Below are 25,077 nucleotides of genomic sequence, written 5' to 3'. Positions count from 1 at the left end.
TGTTTGTATAGTGTTTATAACCCTTTTTAATTAACTATACCTAACTTGGCTGGTTTGGTAATCCAGGCTGGTGAATTAATTATGCTGAACATGACACATAAGTATTACACATTCATACAGTTTATTAGTATGAAGTATATAAAATGTTTGGATATCATTTTGAAGAGTCTGTGTTGCAGAAGACATTATATATGTATGTTGTTTAACAATAAAATCACACACTACCAGTCCAGACAGGACTTAGTAATTAAAGTAATCCTTTTATTTTTTGTAAGAAAGAACAAAGGTCACTATAAATCTGTACAATCTGTAAAAAACAACACGTTTCAAATAATAAAAAAATGCAGATATGTCTCTAAATATTGTTTACTGAAGGAGTCTGTGCTGTACAAATGTTGACATTTCCTGAAAAAGGCTTTGGATTGTCTGTCCGGTCCTAGAGTCCATCAGTAGTTTGTAACGCTGTCTCAGAGCTCTGGTCTTAAATCCATTCCTTCACATTTCTGTGACAGATTGACTGATTTTCCTAGATCACATATCCTGTTGCTCTTCCAGAAAAAGAAGTGACGAGAGGACAAGTGATGGAAAGCTTTTCAGACCATAAAGGGACAAATGTGGGACTTTGACGTCATACTGCTTCACTCTTGTGCTCTATGCTCACTGGTGCTGCAACAGAGAAGTTAGCTTCATTAAGTAAATCTATGACACACATCCAGTACACACCTCATCAAAGTTCCTTCCTACCTTTTCAAAATGTCTCACTTCTTCTTCCCTCCCATGGTCAAGTTCTCACTTTTCTTTTTCTGCACCTGAAGGGAACATTACTTGTTACCAGTCACAATCTGCACAAGGTCACGGTGAATGCATCCACACACTCATAGACGTCCTCCAACCTCGTTCATGGCGTCATCAATCTGTTTGAGTTCTTCATATCGGTCTCTTGACTCTCTGAGTGGCTGCACCATTGCCTCCTCAATCTGTGGGAACAGCTAGTACACACACACACACACACACACACACACACACACAAGCTTTAAGTATAACACTTAACAAAGCATTTTACATTACACCAAATCTAACTAAGTTTTGTCATCATCATGCCCAAAAAAAAAGTGTGGTGGCAGAAGAAGTCCTGTTTATTTTATTTTTCATTTTAACATTGTGAGGTGGCCATGGACTATCCTGTTTATATCATCAGTACTACGAATGGAAGAATGACTGTGGCAAAGAGCACCGTTGACTCACCTTACATTCATTTAGTGTAGGAAGAAGCAGTCAAACGAATTTAGCATCAAATTAGTGCCATCTGCTTTCATTGCCAAATGTTTCATTGTCCATAAGTTATAGAATAATGATAAGTAACAATATCAATATCATATTTACTGCTGTAACTTATAAACCTTCTCAGCAACAAAGTTGAATGAATTAATCACCAATTGAAGAGTAATATTAAACCATCCAGAAGATACTAGGGAGCTGATTAACAACGAAGATTAAAATAATGTATTCAAATGTTACTTTACATTGGAGATAAATGCCGCCAGAACCGGAGCAACTCTTACATTGACCTTCATCATCACTGCCCTGCATATTCACCTTCATCACAGTCTCAAACATAGGGATGAGGACAAACTTGATGAAGCCAATCTGGGCTGTTGGCTTGGTGACCTTTTCTCTGTCCATGAACGGAGCCACAGGAAGTCCTTCAGCCTTCTCTCTGTCACTCTGAGCAGCACACACACACCAACAATCAAATTCATCAACATGGTTTTCACAAACAGGAGGGAGAAATGTCTTTAGCTGACCCTCTTTGCCTGTAAATAACAATGATGTGACTTATACAGCTTCAAGGGGGAGTTCACCTTTAAAATAAAGAGATTAAATACTCTTTCTTCTGATGATTGCTTAATCCCAACAGTAGACTTTTTCCCTTTTTCTCTTTTTGTTGATCTTTCATCTTCATCAAACATAGGACAGTCTCATCACTGCTAACATGATGGAGTCTGACCATAGCTAAAGAAAAAACGAGCCTGCCTAAACAAGTGGCAAATTCAAACATAATTCATTGTGGTGTCATTTTGGTCTTTATACTGTTTCTGTTAGAGATGAGTTTGAGAATAATTCCCTGCTTTGATGGACCCACCTGCATGAAGTACTCCTCCAGCAGGCAGTCGACCCAGGGCTCAGCCACCTCCATGGGCCGCACCTCGTTGGATATGTCGCAGCACTTGATGAGCACCATCTTCAGCTGCACAGAGAGCAAAGGTCACCATGAAAGGATATTATATAAGCATGCACAGTGTTTCCCACAGATCAACTGCTTTGGCCTGGACCGTTGTGGGGTGGGGTGTGGGTGATGCTTTAATTTCAATAACATCTCATTATCCCACCCTGGACAGGTCTCCAGACTATAACAGCTGACAAATAGAGACAAATCACATAGAGAACAATTCACGCTCTCATTCACTTCTACGGGCAATTTAGAGTCACTAATTAAACCTAAGCTACGTGTCTTTGGAATGTGGTAGGAAACTGGAAAACCTGGAGAGAACCCACTCTGACACGTGGAGAACATACAAACTCCACACAGAAGAGCCACAAGTTGGATTCAAACCTGTAACCTCTGAGGCCAAACTACACCACCAATTAGTCCAACACTCATTTTATCACTCAGATTCAGGTTTTTAAATGTAACATTCTTTTAAAAATTAAAGTTATCAGTTACTTTTCCAAATATTCATCTGTTGCTTTAAGAAATCCATGAACCACTTTTCACAGATCCCCCACACAGCAATACAGCTGTGACAGGGATCCAAGACTTGTTCGTAAATGAATTAAAGTGTCCTCACACAGGTGACGTGTTCCTCATCTGTGTAGTCAAAACTGTCGACTTTCTGCTTGAAGGAGTCCAGGATCTCACCGTGTCGTGCCATGTCTGTAGCCAAAATCAACGTGATGGTTCCCTGAAATACAGCACAAAAAAACAACTAATCAATAGACTTAATTAATCAATATATTATGCATCAGAGAAATGTGGAAGAAAGAAGATTTGATCTCTCTCGAATCTCTCTCTAGAATCTCTCTCTTTCATAGAATTGCTTGAAATTTTCAGCAAATGTGCCCCTCTGCATCCTTTATAGATAATATGCATTTCACTTAAATTTCAATTAACTTTCTTCATACATTTTTACATGTTTTATACATTTTTATGCCAATTTTTTTCAAAACATAAGTTTCACTTAAAATTGACATAACCTATTCTGTGCATTCCCATCAAGAAATTATTATTTTACTATAAATATTTAAAAAAATATTCAGGTATTATTAGATTTTTTCTCTTGAAATGAGGCCTAATTTTGTACATTTGACTTAAATTGACCAATAATAATGGAAACCCACCTTTTGAGTTGCCTTAAAAGGGGAAAAAAAAAGTTGGTCATTATTTTTTTCTACATGTCCTAAAAACATCATGAGGTCTTTTTTGACCCCCGAGGACGATGGGTGTATAGTCTTGAAACGGATCCCTTTGATGTGTTTGTTAAAGAATTGTGAGATACATACTGAGCAACACATTTCTCTAGATGGACAAACTCTGTAATGATGACAACTATCTCAAACCTAGTATGGGCCAATATTTACACCAATACTGACACATCTGCATATCAACGGATATATCAGCCCCTATCAGCCTACTTGTATTAATTAGAGGCAGCTAAATAGACATACAATAACATAGTAATGACATAGTATGGTGCGAAGACGCTGTGCACATACCTGTCGTATCTGTTTAAAGGCCTCGGGGTCAAAGTTGGAGAAGATGTTGCAGTCAGGCTGAGAAAAGATCTGAAAGGCCACAGCACAGTGGTGGTTCTCCAGGGGGGAGATGTCATTGTAGCGAACTGCCAGCTCTGTTCTGGCATTGATCTGGTACCTGGAAGAGAGAGACAAAAGAGAGAAAGAGAGGGGGGGAAATCAGAAGAATGAAAAAGATGCAAAGAAAGAAAGAGTAAGAAGAGAGAAAGGGAGCGAATGTGTGCATGTTTGCCTTACGCATTGTTGAATCCAGGGTGATCGAGATCATGACACACAGCGGCTGTCATGAGAATCAAAACGTCCACCTGGGAGAACTTTTCCTAAAAAATGAAATCAAGACATCAATATTCATCAATGAGTCTTTTAGTAAGAGAGCTTTTCCACATGTGCACTAGTGTGTGTGTGTGTGTGTGTGTGTGTGTGTGTGTGTGTGTGTGTGAGATCCCATGCCTCAATTGCCTTGCAGCATATGTGTGTATAATGTTTGTGACCTCATTAGCACATTGCTGGTGTGGACAATCATTAAGCCTGTGATAATGACCCCTCCAGTGAGTTGTCATCCCTGACAACAGAGGATGATTAAGAAGAAGAAACTCCTTTTCTTTCTTTATTTAGACATGTCTCCTGTTCATCAAACCCCGCCCTCTTCCTCATCCTCTCATTCTTTCTCCCCAACCCCCTGATGTCTCTTTTTTTTCACAGAACAGCTTGCTCCCCACCCACAGCATGACTGCATGTGTTGGTTTTAAATACATGTACACAGGAGAAAGAGACTTAACAGTGGAAACAAAGCTGGTTCACCATAAAGCACACTATTATTAAACATCTCAGATGATAATAAAGTGATGATGATATACCTGGATGTGTCTTAATAAGCTGATGCAACTGAGTGGCACATCTCATAAAACAACCACTATGCAGATATATGTATATAGTCATGGTACTGAAGCGACTTAAGAAATATCCTGTCTTTCAAAAGCAAGACAACTGCAGTGAGAATCAAACCTCAAATCACACTTTATATGATCCATACGTCTCCATACAGACCATTATTAGAATTGTAAATAGTCATAAAATATAAAGTATTACCCCAGCAGGATAACATTACTGAACTTAACAGGACATAAGCAGTACTTGAAATGAAGAAGAAAATATTGACTTTGAATTCAAATTTACCTCCTAAAAATCTGAGAGCCCAATGGCAGGCAGGCTTTGCTGATTTATTGACAAGGGGATTTCTCAGCAGTTGACATAACAGAAGTGATAGCCACACAGTTGCCAAGAATTGCAATTCTTGTGGGAAAAAAAAGAAGATTTTGATGCCAAAACACATTTTCAGCCCATTCTCAGCTCCACTAAGCTATTTTAACTATGCACAAAAAAAAGAAAAACTTGTGTTTGGTAGATTATTTCTTTGTTGTAACAATGCTTCTTGGTAATACATCTTACACCATTGGAAAGCCTGTTTATTCCCTTTTAAATGATGCCACATTTGTAAGGAACATGCATTTGTGGGGTGAGCAGCAGAGCTTAGTATGTTGGGTCCGCCATTACCCCATGGTGGACACCACTTGGAGACGCCCTGATCCTCTGTCAGTCAGTATGTTTACATGACACTTGAAAAAAACGAATTATTGCCTTAATGCGACCATAACTGTACAACTGAAGTGCATGTAAACGTGTTAGTCTGACTAATGTCGGCCAAAATCAAATTTTAAGCATAGCTAAACTGTGCATGTAAACGCACTGTGTGTCACCAGTCACCTGCATCACCACCTTGGACCCTGGGACCCCTGGCCTCTTCCCTTTGCACTTTGATCACTTTGTATATAAATCATCTTGTCCACTGTTTGTGTTCTGAGTCGTGCTCTTGGGTCCAATCCTTGTACAAACTGTAACAGTCCTGCTGAAATATGAAAGGCCTTCCCTGAAAGAGACGTTGTCTAGATGTTCCACATGTGTAAGCGGCCCACGCCATAGACACCAATGCAACCTCATACCATCAGAGATGCAGGCTTTAAACTGTCTGCTGATAACAAGCTGGATGTCCTCTTCAGTCCACAGGACACGGCGTACTATGATTTCATTTTTATTTACGTTTAACAGTGTCACAAACTTTTTTGTTGTTTTGAGGTTTTACCTCAGGTCAATGCATCGACCTAAACATTAAATATGCTGGGTGTGTGGTCAAAAAGGCCTCTCTTAGTTAGTGTGTATTATTCCTTGATTCTATCAGGTCAAGTCAATTCATTATCGAGTCAGTTCTCAAGTCTCACAGCTGATTACCTGTAGGCTGCAGAGGCAGATCATGCTGTACATCATCTGGGTGACACAGAAACAGTGCCGGAAGTTGTGGAAGGGGTTATTCTTGTAATTGTCATGAATGCAAAGCTGCAAAGAGAGAGACAGAGACAGACAGACAGGCAGGCAGCCGTTCAGGAGGTTTAAAGTCTTTGAGTTTGTGGTCATCAAAGTATTTACAGATATTGGTCTGGTCAGGCAGAAGCATATTTAATCTGGAAGTTGTTGGCTGGTTTCTATCAGAATTTGCAGATGGTACTGGTTCCAGGTCTTACCAGCCATCTCTTGAGTGTGATAGGGTTGATATTGAAGTCTTTGACCAAGCCCAGGTCATGGTACATATGTTCCAGACAGCTCAGCATCTGGAAGAACATAGGAATGTATCAGTGATATGATTGTATACCATGAGATGAAGATATGATGAGATACTTTTTGTCTTTTTAATGCTGACATTTAGCACTAATGAAATGCTTAGAAGAAGCAGAATTGAATGAATCAGGTGATCCCCAAGAGGAGCTAGAGTACGTTCGGGAGAGGGACTTCTACCAGTGTGTCCTGGCCGCAGATTACAGATGGAACTAGACTGATTTGTGTGTTTACAGATCTTGAGGAGTTTACTGCAGATGTGAAAGAGTGATATAAAGCCTTTTGTGTCTCCATCGGGAACTGTGTAAGGTCTGATAAATGTGCTCAAGTGATATTAGCGTTTGGGGTGGTAGACTACAAGTTTAAAAAGTAAAAAATCTGTCTGTGTGGAGTCAGACAGAAGTGAGCATACCAGACGTACTGCTCATCTCTGGCCAGCCACTTGAGGCAACATTAGCCGCTACTAGCATAATGCACCCAGATTTCTGATCCAACAGTTAGGGTTGGTGTTGCATTTGTGGGCACCATTTTAACATAATTAGGTTCACCTATGTTTGTCAAGTACAAATGTATGCCATTAGAAAGATCCGTCTCCGTCTCCAACTTTCGTCCTGTCAGTTTAGGGTAGGTAATGGCAGGTACACATTTATTTGCCTTTCCTACCTTAAGCAAAGAGATGCTGATGGCATAACATTGAACAGTAAGAAAGCTAAACAGCATATGAACTGATTATTAATTTACAATTCTTCTTCAATTATATTAAGAGAGCACAAGTCTCACCTCATTAGGCTCCCACTGCCAAGCATCGAATGTAGGCAATCTAAGAGCCTCTACTGTCTCCTTAGACAGATGGTACTACACACACACACACACACACACACACACACACACACACACACACACACAAAACACACACACACACACACCACACACACACACACACACAAGGCAGCAGGACAGACAAGGAGACAGCGGGCACATGGAGAGGAGAGAAGAGAGGGGAACTGTAGGTGAGACGGCTTCAGGCAGCTGGTCAGTCTTACCTCGTTGGCCTCCCACAGCCAGATGTCGAAGGCGGGTTTTTTGAGGGCTTCTATGGTGTGTTGTGACAGCATGTACTGCAGGCAACAGAGCTCCCAGTTAACCCTATCCGCCTCCGCCTGGCTCAGGGGCACACCTCTACACACCACTACACACACTTACTGTAATGTTCATATTACCCAATATCATTTACATTTCTAAATTCCTGTTGTATCCCTCATCAGATAGAAATGATACATTTCTGTTCAGGTGTTAAATGTCCAACAAATGTCACTAGCAGTCATTCTGTGTTCTCCAAAGTGTTTCACAGTGGGGATGAAATGATGACTATTGCAGATTAACCTTTTGTACTGAGTTTAGTGATTTCTAGGAATAGACATGGGCTAAACCTAGTAAATATCTATAAAACTGGCTCATACAACTGTCACATCTAAACTAAATGTGCATGTAGACCCACATGAGAACAAACATTTGCCCTATGCTGTACCTTAAAACCATAATGGAGGAGTGGAATCACTTGGTACACCTAACATCAGCAGACTCACCTGGCTAACAGAAGACACAGTGGAGTGAACAGTGTGTAAAAGAGATTCTCTAGAAAAACCTTACCTTTGGGTAGGATGGCACGTCTCTGCGAGGACTGAGCTTCTTATTCTCTTCCAGGAAGGTACTGAAAAGAAATAATTACAAATGGCTTGAATCTTCAAAGAAATAAAATGTCATACACACTTGCACTACATACGTGACAAAGGATTAGCAAATAATCACATTCAGTTTTTAGACAGCATCCCAACTTTGTTTTTAAATTTGGGGTTGTAAATATATGAAATTGATAATATATAATACATATAAAATCCTCAGTCAGTTTAACAACCTCAGTTGTCAGTTAATCTTCACAAACCTTACTTTCTCAATCCTACTACTACTAAGTCTAGTTATTATACTGTTTATATTAACATTATTATTTGGACCTTGCGCTAGAAATACTTAACGAAAGGCTTTAACTATTATTTACTTTCATCATAATCATCAATAATCTTCAGATTATTTTTTCAATTCAATGATTCACAAACACACTGGAGAAACTAGAAGTGTTCATCATTAAATAAATAAGATAACTGAGATTATATGAATGACGTGTGTGCTTTATATAATATGAATTCAATAATTATTTGAGAAATTATTAGAGCAATTATAAAAACTTAATCAATAAGTGCATGTTTTGGACTGTGGGAGGAAGCCGGAGTACCCGCTGAGAACCCACACTGACACAGGGAGAACATGCAAACTCCACACAGAAGAGCCACAGACCGGAGTCAAACCGGCGACCCTCTTGCTGTGAAGCAAGAGTGCTAACCACTAGACCACTGTGTAGCCCCTATATCGTACTTATTTCTATAATAATAAATCGTTACAGGATTTAATTTAGTTCTTTTATTATACAGAATAAGTGTCATACTGTCACTGTTGTCTCCACAACACGAATGTCCTCTGCTTTTTAAGCAAGCAAGCTCAACAACTGCTACCAGTAGAGGTGCTTGAGTGATTAATACGAAATAATCAGCTGCGTGTAGATTTTAAAGACACAGAGGTCACCACCAAAGACTGTATAAAAATTGGACTTAGTGTCCATAACGTCATCCATAGGTTTCCAAAGAGTTGGAATGAAGCTCAGAGCTGGAGCAGGATGAGCTGAGTTGGGCTTAATGCACTAGCAAGCCACTTATGAGGGCAGCAACCTGTCACTCAAAGCATCCATACTCTAAATGTTTAAGTCTAAATAAAAATGTAATGGATTAGGAATTATTAATGAAAATATTATTAATGAAAATAATGTACCACCCTCACAGTTGTCATGAAGGGGGAAACAACCGACAGAGACCAAAATGTTTTTGTTTTTTTTGTACCAGGGTGTGTGTTCATTTCTGCTGTAAAGTATTTCAACAAGGGTGGCAAAGAGGATGACTCCATTTGGGAGCCAGCCTCAAGTGGCCAGACCAGGAATTAAAGTTTTTGACACTTCCACACAGGCTTCACTTTTAAGCCCTGGAGCCACTTGGGTAGTACCAAATCAAAACAAGATATTACTACCCATTGCTCTCACACCAGTTGTTTCAGCCATGTATCCATTTGTTTGCTTTTGTGTTTATTTTGGGAGTGTTACTATTTTTGTACACTGGGTTGCCACCAAAGGAAGTAAATGATAAATGGTAAATGGACCTGCACTCATATAAAGCTTTTCTAGTCCACTCAAAGCACTTTACACTACAGACTGTGCTCATTCACCCGTTCACACACACATTCATACTGGTGGTGTAAAAGGTGCCACCTGCCACCATCATGAATTAATTCACACACCGATGAACGCATCATCAGGAGCAATTTGGGGTTCGCTATTTTGCTCACGGATACTTAGACTTGTAGACTGCCATGGTCAGGGATCGAACCACCAACCCTCCAATCACTGGACAAACGCTCTACCAACTGAGCCACTGAACCACAGCTGCCCCTTGCATTTATAAAGGTAGTGCAATGCAGCAGGGTGTGTATTGCATGCCAGAGGAGGCACACAGTTTTGGGAGAGTGGCCATGCCATTTGGAGTTAGTGCAGCAGTAGCATTTGGTTAAGGTACCTGACTGTGTAATTGATGATGTATCTGGACGCAAGAAACAGTTTTACATTTCTGTAAAGCTATTAATGAAGCAGCAAAAAGCAATTTTACAATGTTGTTGCACAATAACATACATCGCTGATGATGAAGATACACATCAATTAAGTTCATGACAATGCAACTGAAGCAGCCAACAAAGTAATAACTACTATTAATGTAATAATTGCCAATAAAGTAATAACTTTGTTTAAAATATATATAGTGTCTGAACCAATAACTCTTTGTGTATAATATAATAACTCATTACATATTTGACTGGTTATAACATTATTAGCTGGGTTAAAAAAAAGAAAAAAGAAAAATGTTTTTAATTTAAGCCAATAACGTTATAACATACTTATCTATGTTTGAGTTTTATTTATTTTCAGACTTCCATAACACTTAGCTGCTTCTCAAATAGAAACACAAACTGAGGAACGCCATAGAAAAAGCCATGCTGTAATTTGGTTTCAAAAACCTTTGACATTTTGGAGATTTCTGCAAAAATGTCATTTTTTGGCAATTGGATGGCCAGCACTTCTGTTCTGTAAACTGTTGGGAAACCCCCTTATTGTCAATATAACTATGCACTAGGTCTCTAGTTTATGGTTGTAAAGTTTCATTAGGGGTTTTGATTATCCTAGAGGTCACAACAGGTAATTTTCTACAGTGAGTTCAAGTTTCAAAAAATGCTCTCACTACAATAAACTGTTACTATGGGGACTAACATCATCACACATGAATAAATTGGGCTCAATGAATCCACACAGTCTCACCTTTCCCAATATATGATATTGATACGCAATTTATGCAATTCAGAGACTGTTTACAGACTCCGGTATGCAGAAATATTTAAATACAAGAGGTGAAAATAACACATTTGTATTGCATGAGAAAAACAGACCCACACACAAACTGAGATTATGTGTTTAAGAGGCTGTTGCAATGACAAAGTCCCCAAACTGTTCCATCCCTACAGAGATTACTCGCACAGCCAAATAAGCAGAGAACAGCAGCCAGCAGAGAGGACTCACAGGTGGCAATGTGAGAGGAAGCTGCATGGAGGTAGGCAAGCAATACTCACTGCTAAGAGTGGTTCCACATAACCTGTTGTACAGTGTCTTACTCAACAACACCCACTCTCTTAACAGGCTGGATGACTTGAGACTTGGGATTACAAACCACTGCAAAGACAACATGATAACATCCCAACTTAGCTTAGCTGTGGAGCAAACAGGCTGCATCGTCCCCTCCTGTACCTCCACTCTGATTGGCTGTTAGTCTCTGTACACTTGGCCGAGCAAGTAATCGCTGTTATATGGGATAATACCTTTATTTAAACAGGGGGGGGACACATTGAGCAGAAACTCTTTTTCAGGGAATTTGAAGCTGAGCTTTTCATCCAGCCATATGCCAAGATATTTATAGTAAGGCACTTGTTCAATGTGAAGACCAGTCAGCAAATTTAAAGAAGCAGGCTGTTCAATGACCGGGGCTATGGTCAGGTTTGCTGGTCTTTGGGACTCAACAGTGAGTGAGAGATAACAGAGCAAAGGAAGTCATTAGAAATGCTACTACTAAAATATTCAAGGTTGGCCCTTGAATAACAAGAGAGGGAGAGAAAGAAGGTGAAGACAGTGAGCTAATTAGAGAGTCAATGAAGGGAGCGTCTAAGTTCTAAATTACAAATCAACACAACCTTCACTCTGCACAACCCTGTGGGAAAGTTCTGCATTGTGTGATATTGTGTGAATGCAGAGCTTCATCCTTTTAGCTGTGTGTGTGTGTGTGTGTGTGTGTGTGTGTGTGTGTGTCGATAAAACAACACAAAAAACACACAGATGTAACAACCACTTTCTCATTCCAAGGTTGTCAAATCTGCCACTTTGTACTATATACAGTAGTGTTCAAATTACATGACCCATGTAAAATATGAACACACATATGACTTCAAATGAAACAAGGTCTCATCAACCCTCCAACAGATGTATTCCTATGTGCGCTGTACATTTCCCCTAGTGGCTCAAGATACTATGATCACCATATCTTTCCCCTTCTCCTGCTTCCAAGTCCAGGGAAGTGTGTTAAACTATGGGGACATGAACACACACACTGGCTCTTTACCCGACTACAGTACTAATATTAGTGAACAACACCATACAGGTGTTTACAAGAGAAGCTCGCCAACAGCTTGGCCGACATGATGCCATAAAAACAGCAGTTTTCCCAACCATTAGAAGACCTGGGGAAGTGCCTAAGCTGTTTTTTTACACTTTGGCCAAATTAACAGAAAATGTTAGAGTGGAATAACAGCTGAAAGGTGCCACAAGTTGGTTGACTCCATGCCACACAGATGTGAAGCAGTTATAAAAAACTGTGGTCAAACAACTAAATATTAGTTTAGTGATTCACAGGATTGATAAATCCTAGAAAGAAAAAAGTTTGTACAAAATAGTTTTGAGTTTGCAAAGTCAACGGCAGACATTGCTATATTTTTTAACACACCCCTTTCAACTAATTGCCCAATTGCACAGCCTTAAGAGCTGCATATCACCAATGCTGGGTCTTGTTGGTTTTCTGAGAATCTACTGCACCTACTGGTACCTTGTTTACCATGTAACAATAAAAATATACTAAAAACCTGGATTAATCTGGTTAGTCACATTGGACTGCTATTATTTTGAACACTACTGCTAGATGCTAAGAGTGGCCTGTGCCTTAGTAACGGACCCTGAAAGGCACAACAAAGTAGTATTATTTGGCAACATATACGATACACTGATTACCTGATTTTAGATAAGATGGGTGTTCAAACTGCCTAATCACGCAGAACTTGGAACAAGACACTGAATGAGTATCTGAGTAAAAACTATTCAGTTTAAAACCCTGCTGATCATTGTGTTAATTTAGGGGAAACAGCAAATTAGAAAGTGATCATGATAATATGGGTTAAAGACTTGATTATTGACAACATGATAATAATCAGGCTGCTAACCCTGTATGCTGTTACTGGGGCTAAAAGTGCAATATTTGCCTTAAAAAATGTAGTGAAGTAGAAATATAAAGTTACATAAATGGAAATACTCAAGTAAAGTACAAGTACCTCACGATTGTACTTAAGTGCAGTACTTGACTAAATACTTAGTTACATTTCACCACTGCCATTGGGTCTTTGTTGAATAATAATTGAATTAATAAGAATATAGAAATAGAGGAAGAGGAAGTCTCCAAAGATACAGATACTGCCACACATTTCTAGTTTCTAGTCATATATAATGATTGAGAGGGATTACATTGTATAACTCTATACATTGTTTTTTCAGAGAATCCTGTATGCTATATGTTTAATTGTGGCTAAATCTCAGCACTAACAGTGATAACAACTACTAATCTTGTTGTTACTGCACTAATAGTGATACGAACGCAATATGAATTTCTCCCTATCTTTGCATTTACAGTAAGGCATTTACAGGTAAAGGACATCTCTAGAAAGTAGTCTGCTATTTAATAGAAACAGGAGCTAATCCCAACAATAAAGTCTAGGAACCCAACCAGGATCAGCTGTCCCATGACACTGTTACTAAAATAGGAGCTAGACACTATCCTCTGTTAGATTATAGTAATGAAAACACAGGGGAGATTGAGTGATTATCAGCAGTGAAGTGCTTCTGTTTTGCTGTCACCTGTTGTTTCTGGATGCCATCTCCTCACGGAGCTTCTTGATGTCGTTGCGACATTTCTCAATCTCCACCACCTTCATCCCCTCCACTGCAGACAGACAGAGTTAATTTGTTAAAACCCGACTAGTCCTATAAAAGGTAATATTTTTCAAACCATGAACACCCTAATATAATTTGCATTTATGGGTCACTGAGCTACATCAAGTTATTTGATTTGTTTAATTGGTCTCTTTAGGTGACTGAGGGATTGGAGCAACATGTTCAGGTCTCTTTCACTGTTAACAGATTTTCTGTTTTGCCATTCATGTTCTTTTTGTTGATCAAGTTGATTTTGTTGGACAATCCAACAAACAATCAACAATACAAAAAACACACTTTTCCTCCATCCATGAATACCCTCCCCTGCATATGACCTTTAAAAAAATGTAATAGAAATAACAAATGAAAAATACGTCCTTTACTTTGATGGATCAGAGAAGTATTTGGTAGAAAGTCTTTTATCGGCACTATTAACCAACAGGGGCTACATGGACATGTAGTGGTTAACACTTTCGCCTTACAGTCGAAGGTTCGAATCCAGCTTGCGACTCTTCTATGTGATATTTGCATCACATGTCAGCTTGGGTTCTCTCTGGGTCCCCCGTCTTCCTCCCATAGTAAAAAGACACGCAGCTTATGTTTAACTGGTGACTCTAAATCAGGGGTAGGCAACCTGCGGCTCCGGAGCCACATGAGGCTCTTTAGGCCATCTGCAGTGGCTCCCTGTGGCTGTGACAAAAAAAATCACACCACATGAACAGTTATTTCTGTTTTCCCTAAGTGGTATTAAAATGTATACAGCCCAGCACCCTAACATCTACATTTTGCCACCTTCTTTGGTGTCCAGCCTCTTATTTGCATTTGGCTCCTCGCTGCATTCTGACGAAATCATATTAATAAATGCTCATTATTACGTATTAGTAATGTTGGTAGGCTAATTTAGACTTAGAAGGCTGTTACATCTTCATTGTGAGGCTCAAAATAAGGTTTGCGGCTCCGTTATGACATTATTTCAATTTTTTTGTCCAACAATGGCTCTTTTGTTAGTAAAGGTTGCCGACCCATGCTCTAAATTATCCATAGGAGTGAATGAGAGAGTAAATGGTTGTCTGTCTCTATGTGTCAGCCCTGTGGTAGTCTGGCGACCTGTCCAGCATCTACCCAATGTCAGCTGGGACATATGCAATAGCTGGGACATATGCAATAGAAAATTGTATAAGAGACAATATATTTAATGTTTTACCTTATCAACCTCATGGATTTTGTAAATAAATGCATGAAGAAAATTTGTACTGTGGGAAAGTGAATTACTGGCCATTTTTGGTCTCAAGGGCCAACAGTCACTTTTTTTAAAAAGCCCACCGACGATGAGGAAGATGAACCAGTACTGACGGAGAGAAAAATGCAGAGGCTTATGCAGACTTAATAAAATCATTGGATGATAAAATCTTATCGCTGGAGACGAGAGAAGCAGTGAACAATGGAGGGAATATTGTGCAGGGAATGGTAAGCTTTGTATAATTAGCCTGTATAGTCCAAAAGTTGAACACTTAAAGTGTGACAGAGTATTTATTATTATTTAATAATAATATTAGTTTTATCTTATTTTTTTGGACATTTTTTGCCCCATTGAAACAAGGAGACAGAGAGGAACACATGCAACAAAAAAGGGCTCCGAGCCGGGATTCGAACCTGGGCCGCCGCTCACAAGGTCTAAGCCTCTACAAGTGTTCCACCGGGACACCCATATTTATTATTATATTTAAACGTACAGGGACAGACATCACAGCATTAATAAATGCTGGTGTGTACTTGAACAAAGCAAATGATTAATGTAATGCCCAAAATGAGGGATGTTATGAGATAGACTTGCCATAGGGCACTGTAATTACGATGATAATCAGATAATAGTGTCGCTGATGGTACGGAAATCAAACTGGCTTACATTGTAAAGTGTGCACTTAGGGAAAGTTTATCCAAACTTGAAACAAGAGCCTGATGTAAGAACCAAAGCAGTTCTAGAGTTGGAACACACAGATATAGCAGGACAAATAGACTCAGAGACATTATCATTGACTGATGATTATTCCAGTGCAGTGTTTGTGTCCTTTCTAAAAAAAATATGAGCAACACAGTGAAAGAAACTAAGAAGTTTGTCGCTGAAAGAGTCCCATACGGAAATATTAAATGTGTCAGATATAACAATGGTGCATAATTCATGAGAAAGAACTACGAGGCATTACTCATCAGAAATGGGATTAGACATGAGACTCCAGCTCCATACTCACTACACCAGAATTGTACTGCTGAACGGAATCAGCACAGCCAGTTTGATATGGCTAGAAGTATGCTAAGAAAAAGCCAATTGCCAAAAGAGTTATGGAACTATGCAGTGCAGACGACAGCTATAGTGAAGAACAGATGCTTTAACAAGTTATTATTATATACTTTATTTAATGCTGACAAGGAGGCCAAGCTCACCTTGATGCAAAAGTTTGGGTCAGTTTGTTAAAGGGCTGGGTATCGCCACAGATTTTTTTAATCAATCCAGACTGACATGATGCCAGAGGACAATGACTTTGAGGTGCAGAATACTGCTAGAAAGGCCAGTCAAAATATTGATGTGAGTCAAGGACATACTCAACCGTTTTTTTGTCATTATGCCTGAGGTGAGCAGCAAAGCACAGACAGGCGAGAAAAACAATAAACCTATACGATACACTGATTACCTGATTTTAGATAAGATGGGTGTTCAAACTGCCTACCTGCATGCACTGCATTCACAAGAGATTGTGAGATTTAAACAACCAGAAGTTATGAGGTCAAATCTAGCAACCAGAAGTTGTTGTATAACCTTGAAAAGTCACTATAAAGACCAAATTAATCACGCAGAACTTGGAACAAGACACTGAATGAGTATCTGAGTAAAAACTATTCAGTTTAAAAACCAGCTGATCATTGTGTTAATTTAGGGGAAACAGCAAATTAGAAAGTGATCATGATAATATGGGTTAATGACTTCCTGCCAATGATGAATATACACTGAATGTTGTGAAGGAGATTTTAGACTGACTGAAACATTTTCATTTTTGTTTGGGTGAAAATGTTACAAAGAGATATGTGGATAAATACTTGAGTTTTGACATGGAAGATTTGTCAAAATTAGAGTGATACTTTGGGAACGAAAACCTTACCACTAATGCAGAAATTCTGAATGAAGAATAAGAATACAGTGGCAAGAAAAAGTATGTGAACCCTTAGGAATTACACAGTTTTCTGTAGTAATTTAATTTAATTTGTCATGTTATCTGATCTACATCTAAGCCACAAGTATAGACAAACACAATGTGCTTAACCTAATACCACACAAACAATCATAATATTTCATGTCACTATTGAACAAATCCATTAAACATTCACAACCCTTAGGCTAAAGACTCCAACAAGAGCTAATTGGCCGTTTGCAAAACACCTTACCCAAACGCTCCTTGTCGAATCATATCCTAGCAACTGTTACTAAGAGAAGAAGGTCCGACAAGCTTTGAGCTCTGAGCAACATGGTGAAACCTGTGTATACATGATTTGTACATCTGACGAAAGGTACCCTCTGAGTTCAGCAGAAGTCGTTTTTTCCCCTTTTCCAAAACTTAAAAAAACAAGAGGAGCGTTGCTGCCTGTGGATTAAACAGTGTGGGAGAGCTCACTCCCAACTTAATATCTCAATTAATATCTATCAAGTTCAAAAGACACACAAATGTCGGCTCCAAGTTAAGCTGCTAGTTAGCAAACATGAGCTAAATAACAATTGTCTAGCTATGTTAGATGAAATAACCCAAACCTGATTTAACAGCTATGGTCCCTGTCAACTAGTATTCTTACCACTACTAGTACAGAGCTAGGTCAACAAACTTATGTTAATGACACCATCTGTAAAATTAGCACGCTAAGCCAGCTAGCAATGTTGCAAGGAGCTTAACCTAATACAGGGCTGTACAGTGCTAATAGCTAGGGTCACTGTATCCCACATCAGCTGGCTATTGCCTAATGTTCTATCAAATTTCACATCAACTACTAATATAAATGATCACGTTATGTTTTCAATTAATTAAGTGGTGTGAAACTACTTTCAAACCATATAGCGTTTTAACCGTGTACGTTAGCCTCGGGTTTACCAGAGTCTGCAAAAGTATTTATTCAGTCCTTGACAATAAGTCACAGTACAGTAAAAATACAGATGTAGCCGATAGCGCATGCTACATCAGTCTGTGCCTTTATACAGTCTATGGTCTGTGCTATGGGTGATTTACCATCTGGTGACCAGTGACACCTTATTTTACATGTTTTCTAAAGTGTAGCCTACAGATGAGGTGTTTCAGAGTTATGAGATTGTGCCACAAAACTATCAACCTCTGCAGCACCAGTGCTATAAGCAAAACCAGTTAATGGACAGCCCTGTAATGTATATATCAATATGTCCCAACAGGCCATTATGAACCTATTTTAATCATTGTAGCATTTTGTGAATGGGCAGCCTACCTGGCAGTTTTACTCCAAAAACACTCCCTAAAACAGCGCCTGTCTGCTCCATGGCTGCTGACGGTCCTGGAAGCTTGACAGACATAGCAACAGTAACTAAGGGGGCGGAGCTTTTGCCAACAATGCAGAATGGTCAGTGAGGTAAAAGAGATCTCCAGAGTAATAGCTAAAGACTTGATGGAATCATTTGAAGTGGTTGGAAATTTGCTAAGGAGCACATTGACACTCCACAAAGCTACTGGGAAAATGTTTTGTGGACTGATGAAGCTAAAGTTGAATTGTTCTGGAAGAACATGAAGCACTATAAGAACATCATCCCAACAGTGAAGTATGGTGGAGGGAGCATCAGGATTTATATCTGCTTTGTTGCCTTAGGGGCCTCAACTGCTTGCCATCATCAAGTGGATGATGAAGTTTATCAAGGTGTCTTACAGGATAATGTCAAGGTAGCTTTCTGACAGCTGAAGCTCAGTAGAAGTTGGGTGATGGAGCAGGACAATAAATCTACTACAGAATGGCTCCAAAAAAAGAAAATCTTCCTTTTTAGGGTCGCCCAGTCAGAGCCCAGCCCTGACTCCAATAGAGGCAATGTAGAATGACCTTAAGAGAGCCATTCATGGGGCGTCCCGGTGGCTCACACCGGTAGAGCGCTAACCATGTATGCCGTGTGCTGCGGTGGAGCTGGGTTCGAATCCGGCCTGAGCTCCCTTTGCCGCATGTCTTCCCCTCTATCACCCCCTTTCTATCTCTCACTATCAATAAAGCAACAAAAATGCCAAAAAAATAATCTTTAAAAAAAAAAAAAAAGAGAGCCATTCATACCAGACACCCTAAGAATATGGCTGAGCTGAATTTTGAGACCAAAATTATTCAGGTGATCAGCAGCTACCAGAAGAGCTTGGTTGAGGTTATCGCTGCCAAAGGAGGTTCACAACATGTGAACTATAGCACTTTTATATTTCTAAGTGTACTTGGGCATGCTGTTGGCAAGTGTGTTTTTTAATGCAACTGGTTGGTGCCCAATACAAATTTCCTTAAGGGCCAATATATTATATATGTATCTATCTGTATCTGAAGGTTATATGAATAAGCTGCATGGGGTTGAGCCATGTCTGAGAGTTGGAGAGAGACAGGGGTCGGTGGTGTCATGGTTGGTATTGAGAGTGGTCAACTGACCCGCTGCTGTACACGTATGAAATCAGCAAAGCCCCACTCACTGAGAACTGCAGCAGTCTGTAAGAAATCCAGCAGCATTAACAGCCCTCTGTCATCTGATGGTATCTGTACAGATCACTTCAGCAGACTGCAGCTGCTATCAGAACTCTTTGGACTCTCACATATCTGTCTATCTGACTCCGTGTCCTCTGTCTGCCTCATAATCAATCCACCTCTGAATCAGAAAAGGCCTCCTCCAGCAACACTCCAGGTCCTATTTGAATAGGTGACCATGGCGACCAAAGTCGTGAGTGAATTGAGATCTGTGTGGGCGCCACACCGTTACCATAGGGACCAGGTATCCAGGCAATTGGCATGCTTGTGTGAAGTGGCTGTGCGTCAGATCTGAAACTACTACTACAGGACAACCAGTCAGGGAAAGTGGTTATTGAAAAAAATCATTTCAAGATTTGAGATCATTTTTCCACTTGCGGGTTAATGAAACATGGACAATGTATCATGTCAGCTGGAAGTTTGTCCTGCAGAGTTGTTCTCAAGTCATTTTGGGAATTCCCAGTTTAAATCCAAAGTAGGATTTTGAATAGAAGTGGCCACAACCCCAGGAAGTGTGTGCATGTACGTTTTTATGTGTATATGTTTGTGCTAAGAATATTATACTGTTACAACAAAATACCGTCTGTTACTAATATATATTTTAATGATTTGTAACATTTTTGATACATTTTAATGATCTGTCCATCAGACAGACATTATTTTATAAATGTAGAGTGCTGATTAGTTCAGGTTTAGATAGCATTTGTAACATTCTGCCTGGCTGAATATTTAAGATAAGCCTTCTTACCCCACAGACAAAAGTTCAGTGCAAGTAAATGAGTGTTGCAAGCTTTAAAAATGATGAACCTTCAGACAACATAAACTCCACATAACACTGCAAATGCATGAAACACAAGCAATGCTGCAACTATGGACGTTTCTGTTTTCCACAAAATTTGGTTCAGATATCCATATTGCCTTCAGGATCAATTGTAATTACTTTAATTCCCTGACTTTTGAACTGAATTTTGAGTTCCCCAGAAACTTCCATTGTGCGTAACTCAGTTCCTTTTGCTGTGTGTTTCTGTATTGTGCTTTTGGTTTGATGGTTAAGATGACACTTGTGTTTTATCTATCTATATTTGCTTTCAGTGGCAGAACTTATCATACATGACAAACAGGCTCAGTTCAGCTTGAGTCCGTTTCTTCTGTTAAACAGGCTGACTGGGTTAAATGGGTGCCCGCTTCAAACTAATATAGAACAACAGCATAAAAATAACCACCTGACCTCTTTTATTATAGAGATGTTGTAAATACACTGTTATCATAGTGTGTCATTGTCCACTGATACCTGCTCCTCCATTTATATACTACTTACATCTACTGAGCAAATAGTCTTTCAGTTGCTCCTCCAGTTTTGTACAAACTGAACAGCATTTAAGTCAGTTCACAACACAGTTGTAAGTTCACAACTCAATTCTGTGCTAAGCCCACACCTCTTGATCAGTTCATAATCACCTCGCTTCAGAAGAAAGCTGCTTTTCGGGAAATTGCCATGGTGACCAAAGCAAACTCAAGCCATGTTGTCATGGTGACTGAAAGGGTCAGCACATAGGGGGCTATTATGAAATTGCAGCTGCATCCTGGGGCCTTACACATGTAGTCAGAGACAGAAGACGTTGGCCAAAAGGGCTGTGTGTGTAAAGACATGCAACGTCGTGTTTTTGAATGCAGGGGATGTGCGGTCTGCAGCCCACACACATGTAGAAACATCAACACACCTACACACCTGCAAACACTGAGGTCACACAGGAAACAACAGCAGTGTTATGTCACATCACATCACAGCTTTCCAAAGTTACAGTTTTTTAAGTGCAACACTTTCATTTGTTTTCACAGATTGTATATCATATCAATATTATGATGTACAATTAAAAATACTGTGATTGTATTGATTTCACCTACACTTACTATTTGTTAAATAATATTCTCTGTGTTGTTGGGTGGCGTAAACATGAGTTAGCTTCGCTGTCCAAAATCACCCTCTATTTACTATGAAATGCACTATTTTTACTTTTTGACATTTTATTTGAGTGTTAAACAATTGTTTAACAATGTTGAAGCAGCTCTGCAGAGCAAACATGGAACATCTGCACAACTCTAAAAGTCTGGCTGATGATATTTGTTGCTTATGAATGACACTCACTTGATGTACAACTCATATATTCAACTTGACCTTTACCTTTAATCACAGCCTGCCTGGGTAATGACTGCAGAACCATCACTGATTAAATGTTCCTGTGGGTAATAACTATGGCAGTGGGCTTGATGGTAGGACACCTGGCTATCACAACATCTTTATTGATCATAATTTTATAGCTGGCTTTTATCTCAAGAGAATTGACACATCTATACCGATTGCCAAGATGCCATAAGACATGCAGGTAAAAACTATGTAAACTGCCACAGCAAAGTGAGCAAAGTGCACTTCCTCGTCGCAGCTAATGAAATGCCAAAAACCTGGAAACTGGTCATGGTTAGTTGAGGAAAAAAGGCATCGATGCATAATGCATGAGGGTGGATGTTCTGTCACTGTGAAGATGACAGAACATTTTCCTTTCTGCTCTAAACAGGTTAAAATTTGGCCATTGTTCAGTAGATGCTAATAACATCACAAGGTCAACACCCTCTGGAGGTGGTAAGCAGCTTCAACTTATCTAATCACAGCCTCATAAACTGTGGAGGAACACAAGTTCAGACAATATGCACTGAAGGCATGCAGTTATCTCTATACTGATGTACATTAATCAGTCTAAGCACTATTGCACAGCGCTGACAAATACCCATATAAATAAAATAACAGACATTCCCACTCAAATCAACATAGCAGGATGGCCAGACATTGGCAACACCTATTTCTATGTGTACTGTTGGCATAGCAAGCGGGCTAACTTCCATATAAGTTTCCGTATAAAACCAACTTACATCAAGTTGCAAACTCACTGAGGTGAGGCAACAACGAGCTAATGTGCAGTGGAGTAGCACAAAGCATTAATTGCCAGCAGCTCAGTGAGTAAAGCAACTAACAACTAAATGCTTATCTATAGACTCTTGTCACGGCCGAGGAGAACGGATTTACATTGTACTACAGAGTAACCTGTGTAGCATTAAAGCTATAGAATAAGCAAGCTAGCTATTGACTAGCTAGTTGTCCAGGTTTTCGACAACCTCCCAGACATTTACCTTAACAACTTACAACAACTGCCATTTTGTTATGTACCAGCCAAATGAAAATGCTGACCAGTGCAATGTCAGTTCTAACTCTTGTTTTTTTCTATGGTAATGCAATTTTCTGACAGACAGAAGTTCATAGAATTTGAACTCGTTTTTCCTTATTCAGCCATTACTAAAACAAAGTCAATAAGCTAGCTAACGTTACAACATCACAGGAGCAAACAGTATTAGCTTGCTGTAACTAATAACATTAGCTTACTAAGGACGAAAGGTAGCCTAGTCTTTTTAATGGATACATCTATTCTGAATTTCTCATCTTGAGGCTTCAAATTTTTGTAGTTGTTTTCAGATACTGTAGTGAGTTAGTAACCTTTTATTTGATTTACCTCAATATAAACTTAAATGACTATAATATAATAGAATATAATATATAAATTACAACCTATAGAAAGCACAGCTTTTCTGCATTATAACTTACCCCCGTTTACATAACCTACATTTTGCATTTTTTTCTTTATATATATAAAGTTTAATGTTTTATTCTGGACAGTAAAGTTCATTGTTAAACTGTAACATATCCTGCTTTAATGACATATAATCTGCATCGCAAGTGTTTGATAACCACATTTGAGGGATCACTGCAAAAACATGTTTGAATGTATATATCAGATATCGGCCGATATATTGATATCAGGATCTTTTTACCCCCAAAAATCTAGTATCGGTCGGGCTCTAGTTGACACATTTTCACATCCAGACTCAATAAACCGTTTGCTTTTATTTTTTCTGACTACAAAGCAACAGTGGCGCAAAATCAGTTTCTATCTGAGATTCTCCTGAAAACTTTTGGGATTTAAAAAAAACGATAGTGTGAGCCTGGCTCAAGCTTTAGCTTCTATTTTCTATGTAGGTTGCAACCACTCTGCACATAGACCACTGGTGCTCCATCAGTAAACATTAATTAAGTCTTAAAAACTGCTGTGGGGAGCCTAGTGGACTCCTACCACGTAATCAGAATTCTGATTGTACACGTTAATTTCCCTTTCTCTTCAATTTTTTTTTGTCCCTTAAACAATTTTCACAGAAAAATGCTGCAGTCTGCAATTCTATACCAATACACTTTTTTTTGGCAAAATCAGCAAATAACTCCTCTGGTCTTTTAGCAGTCCATTCTGTGTGTGTGAGAAAAAAATCTGGTGTTCATACACTGTCATGGTTCTGTAAATGGGAAAGCAACAAAGATGCTGGCCGGAGCTACAGAACACAGTTTTGTTGCACAGAACAGGGAAAAGGCCATGGATGTATAAAAAGAAAGGCAGTGTGAATGAGAGAGACGATACATCTTATACATGCTAACACTGACAGGAGGGGTGTATTTATTTGGCTACTCAGCTCAAATATCAGGGATTCCACCTTTAAATGATTTTCACCCACCCCTCCAGATTGTGTTCAGGTATATTTCAAGGATTACATTTTTACATCGGCAAATAATAGTGATATAACACCTTTGCTAAAACAGCAGGAAGTATCCCCTTACCATCTTGGCATAATGTACAATTTATTTTTCGGGGGCAAAACATGTACATAATATGCAAATTCTAATAAATCCCTTTAAAATAAAGCACTTAGTTTAAGTTAAGAAATGTATCGGTTTTCTTAAGGATATGAAGGTAATGATGAACAACATATTCATTGTCAAAAGCCCCTCTGAAAAGCGATATTTAAGGCCAAAGGCCCCCCTGAGATTAGAACGCTTTAGTACTGTGTGTTGATATTAAAAAAAAAAACCCTCCTGTTTCTGAACAGTATTCCTTTGTCCTGGTGAATTTGTCCCTTGTTTGTGAGCTTAAAAGTTGACAACAGAGGTGTGTAAATATGACATTAGGGTAGTGGGTAAGTGGACTTACACTCTACTCTCTTCTCCAACATGGCAAGACGGTTGGTGACCTCGGTCTTCAGCTCATTGATCTTGAAAGCTCTGCGGACAGATGGGAGGGATAGAAAAGGAGAAATGAGTTGAGAAAGAGTAGGGCTCTGCATCGTGACTTTGCATTCAACACAACAATAAACCTTGTATATTTACACCTTCCTGCTGCAGATGGATATTTACAGCTGTTTGTGACATTTAATAAGTAACTTATTAATACAAAACTGAACTTTCCATACATCCCTTCACTGATGTACTGTACATGTTGTATAACATGTAT

At 39.2% G+C, this 25,077-nt stretch overlaps 1 protein-coding gene across 4 annotated transcripts in view; it reads right to left on the bottom strand.

Moving 5' to 3' along the window:
* Positions 1-240: 240 nt before the first annotated feature.
* Positions 241-25,077, bottom strand: part of pde9aa (phosphodiesterase 9aa) — a 42,675-nt gene continuing 17,838 nt past the window's right edge. For 3 of the 4 annotated variants that reach the window (XM_059342972.1, XM_059342975.1, XM_059342976.1), the window contains 14 exons: positions 24,778-24,848; positions 13,856-13,940; positions 8,131-8,191; positions 7,261-7,335; positions 6,390-6,476; positions 6,100-6,204; positions 4,051-4,133; positions 3,775-3,931; positions 2,850-2,963; positions 2,144-2,248; positions 1,597-1,725; positions 894-989; positions 745-809; positions 241-666 (listed from right to left, as the gene is read on the bottom strand). In XM_059342972.1, coding sequence (XP_059198955.1) covers positions 759-809; positions 894-989; positions 1,597-1,725; positions 2,144-2,248; positions 2,850-2,963; positions 3,775-3,931; positions 4,051-4,133; positions 6,100-6,204; positions 6,390-6,476; positions 7,261-7,335; positions 8,131-8,191; positions 13,856-13,940; positions 24,778-24,848 — 1,219 coding nt within the window. In that variant the 3' untranslated portion in view covers positions 241-666; positions 745-758. Of the gene's footprint in view, positions 667-744; positions 810-893; positions 990-1,596; positions 1,726-2,143; positions 2,249-2,849; positions 2,964-3,774; positions 3,932-4,050; positions 4,134-6,099; positions 6,205-6,389; positions 6,477-7,260; positions 7,336-7,523; positions 7,599-8,130; positions 8,192-13,855; positions 13,941-24,777; positions 24,849-25,077 lie in introns of all 4 variants that reach the window. The other variant, XM_059342973.1, reaches the window with a different exon arrangement.

This window comes from Centropristis striata, chromosome 10 (assembly GCF_030273125.1).
Source record: "Centropristis striata isolate RG_2023a ecotype Rhode Island chromosome 10, C.striata_1.0, whole genome shotgun sequence".
Lineage (NCBI taxonomy): Eukaryota > Metazoa > Chordata > Actinopteri > Perciformes > Serranidae > Centropristis > Centropristis striata.
This window is presented reverse-complemented; position numbering and strand designations above follow the sequence as displayed.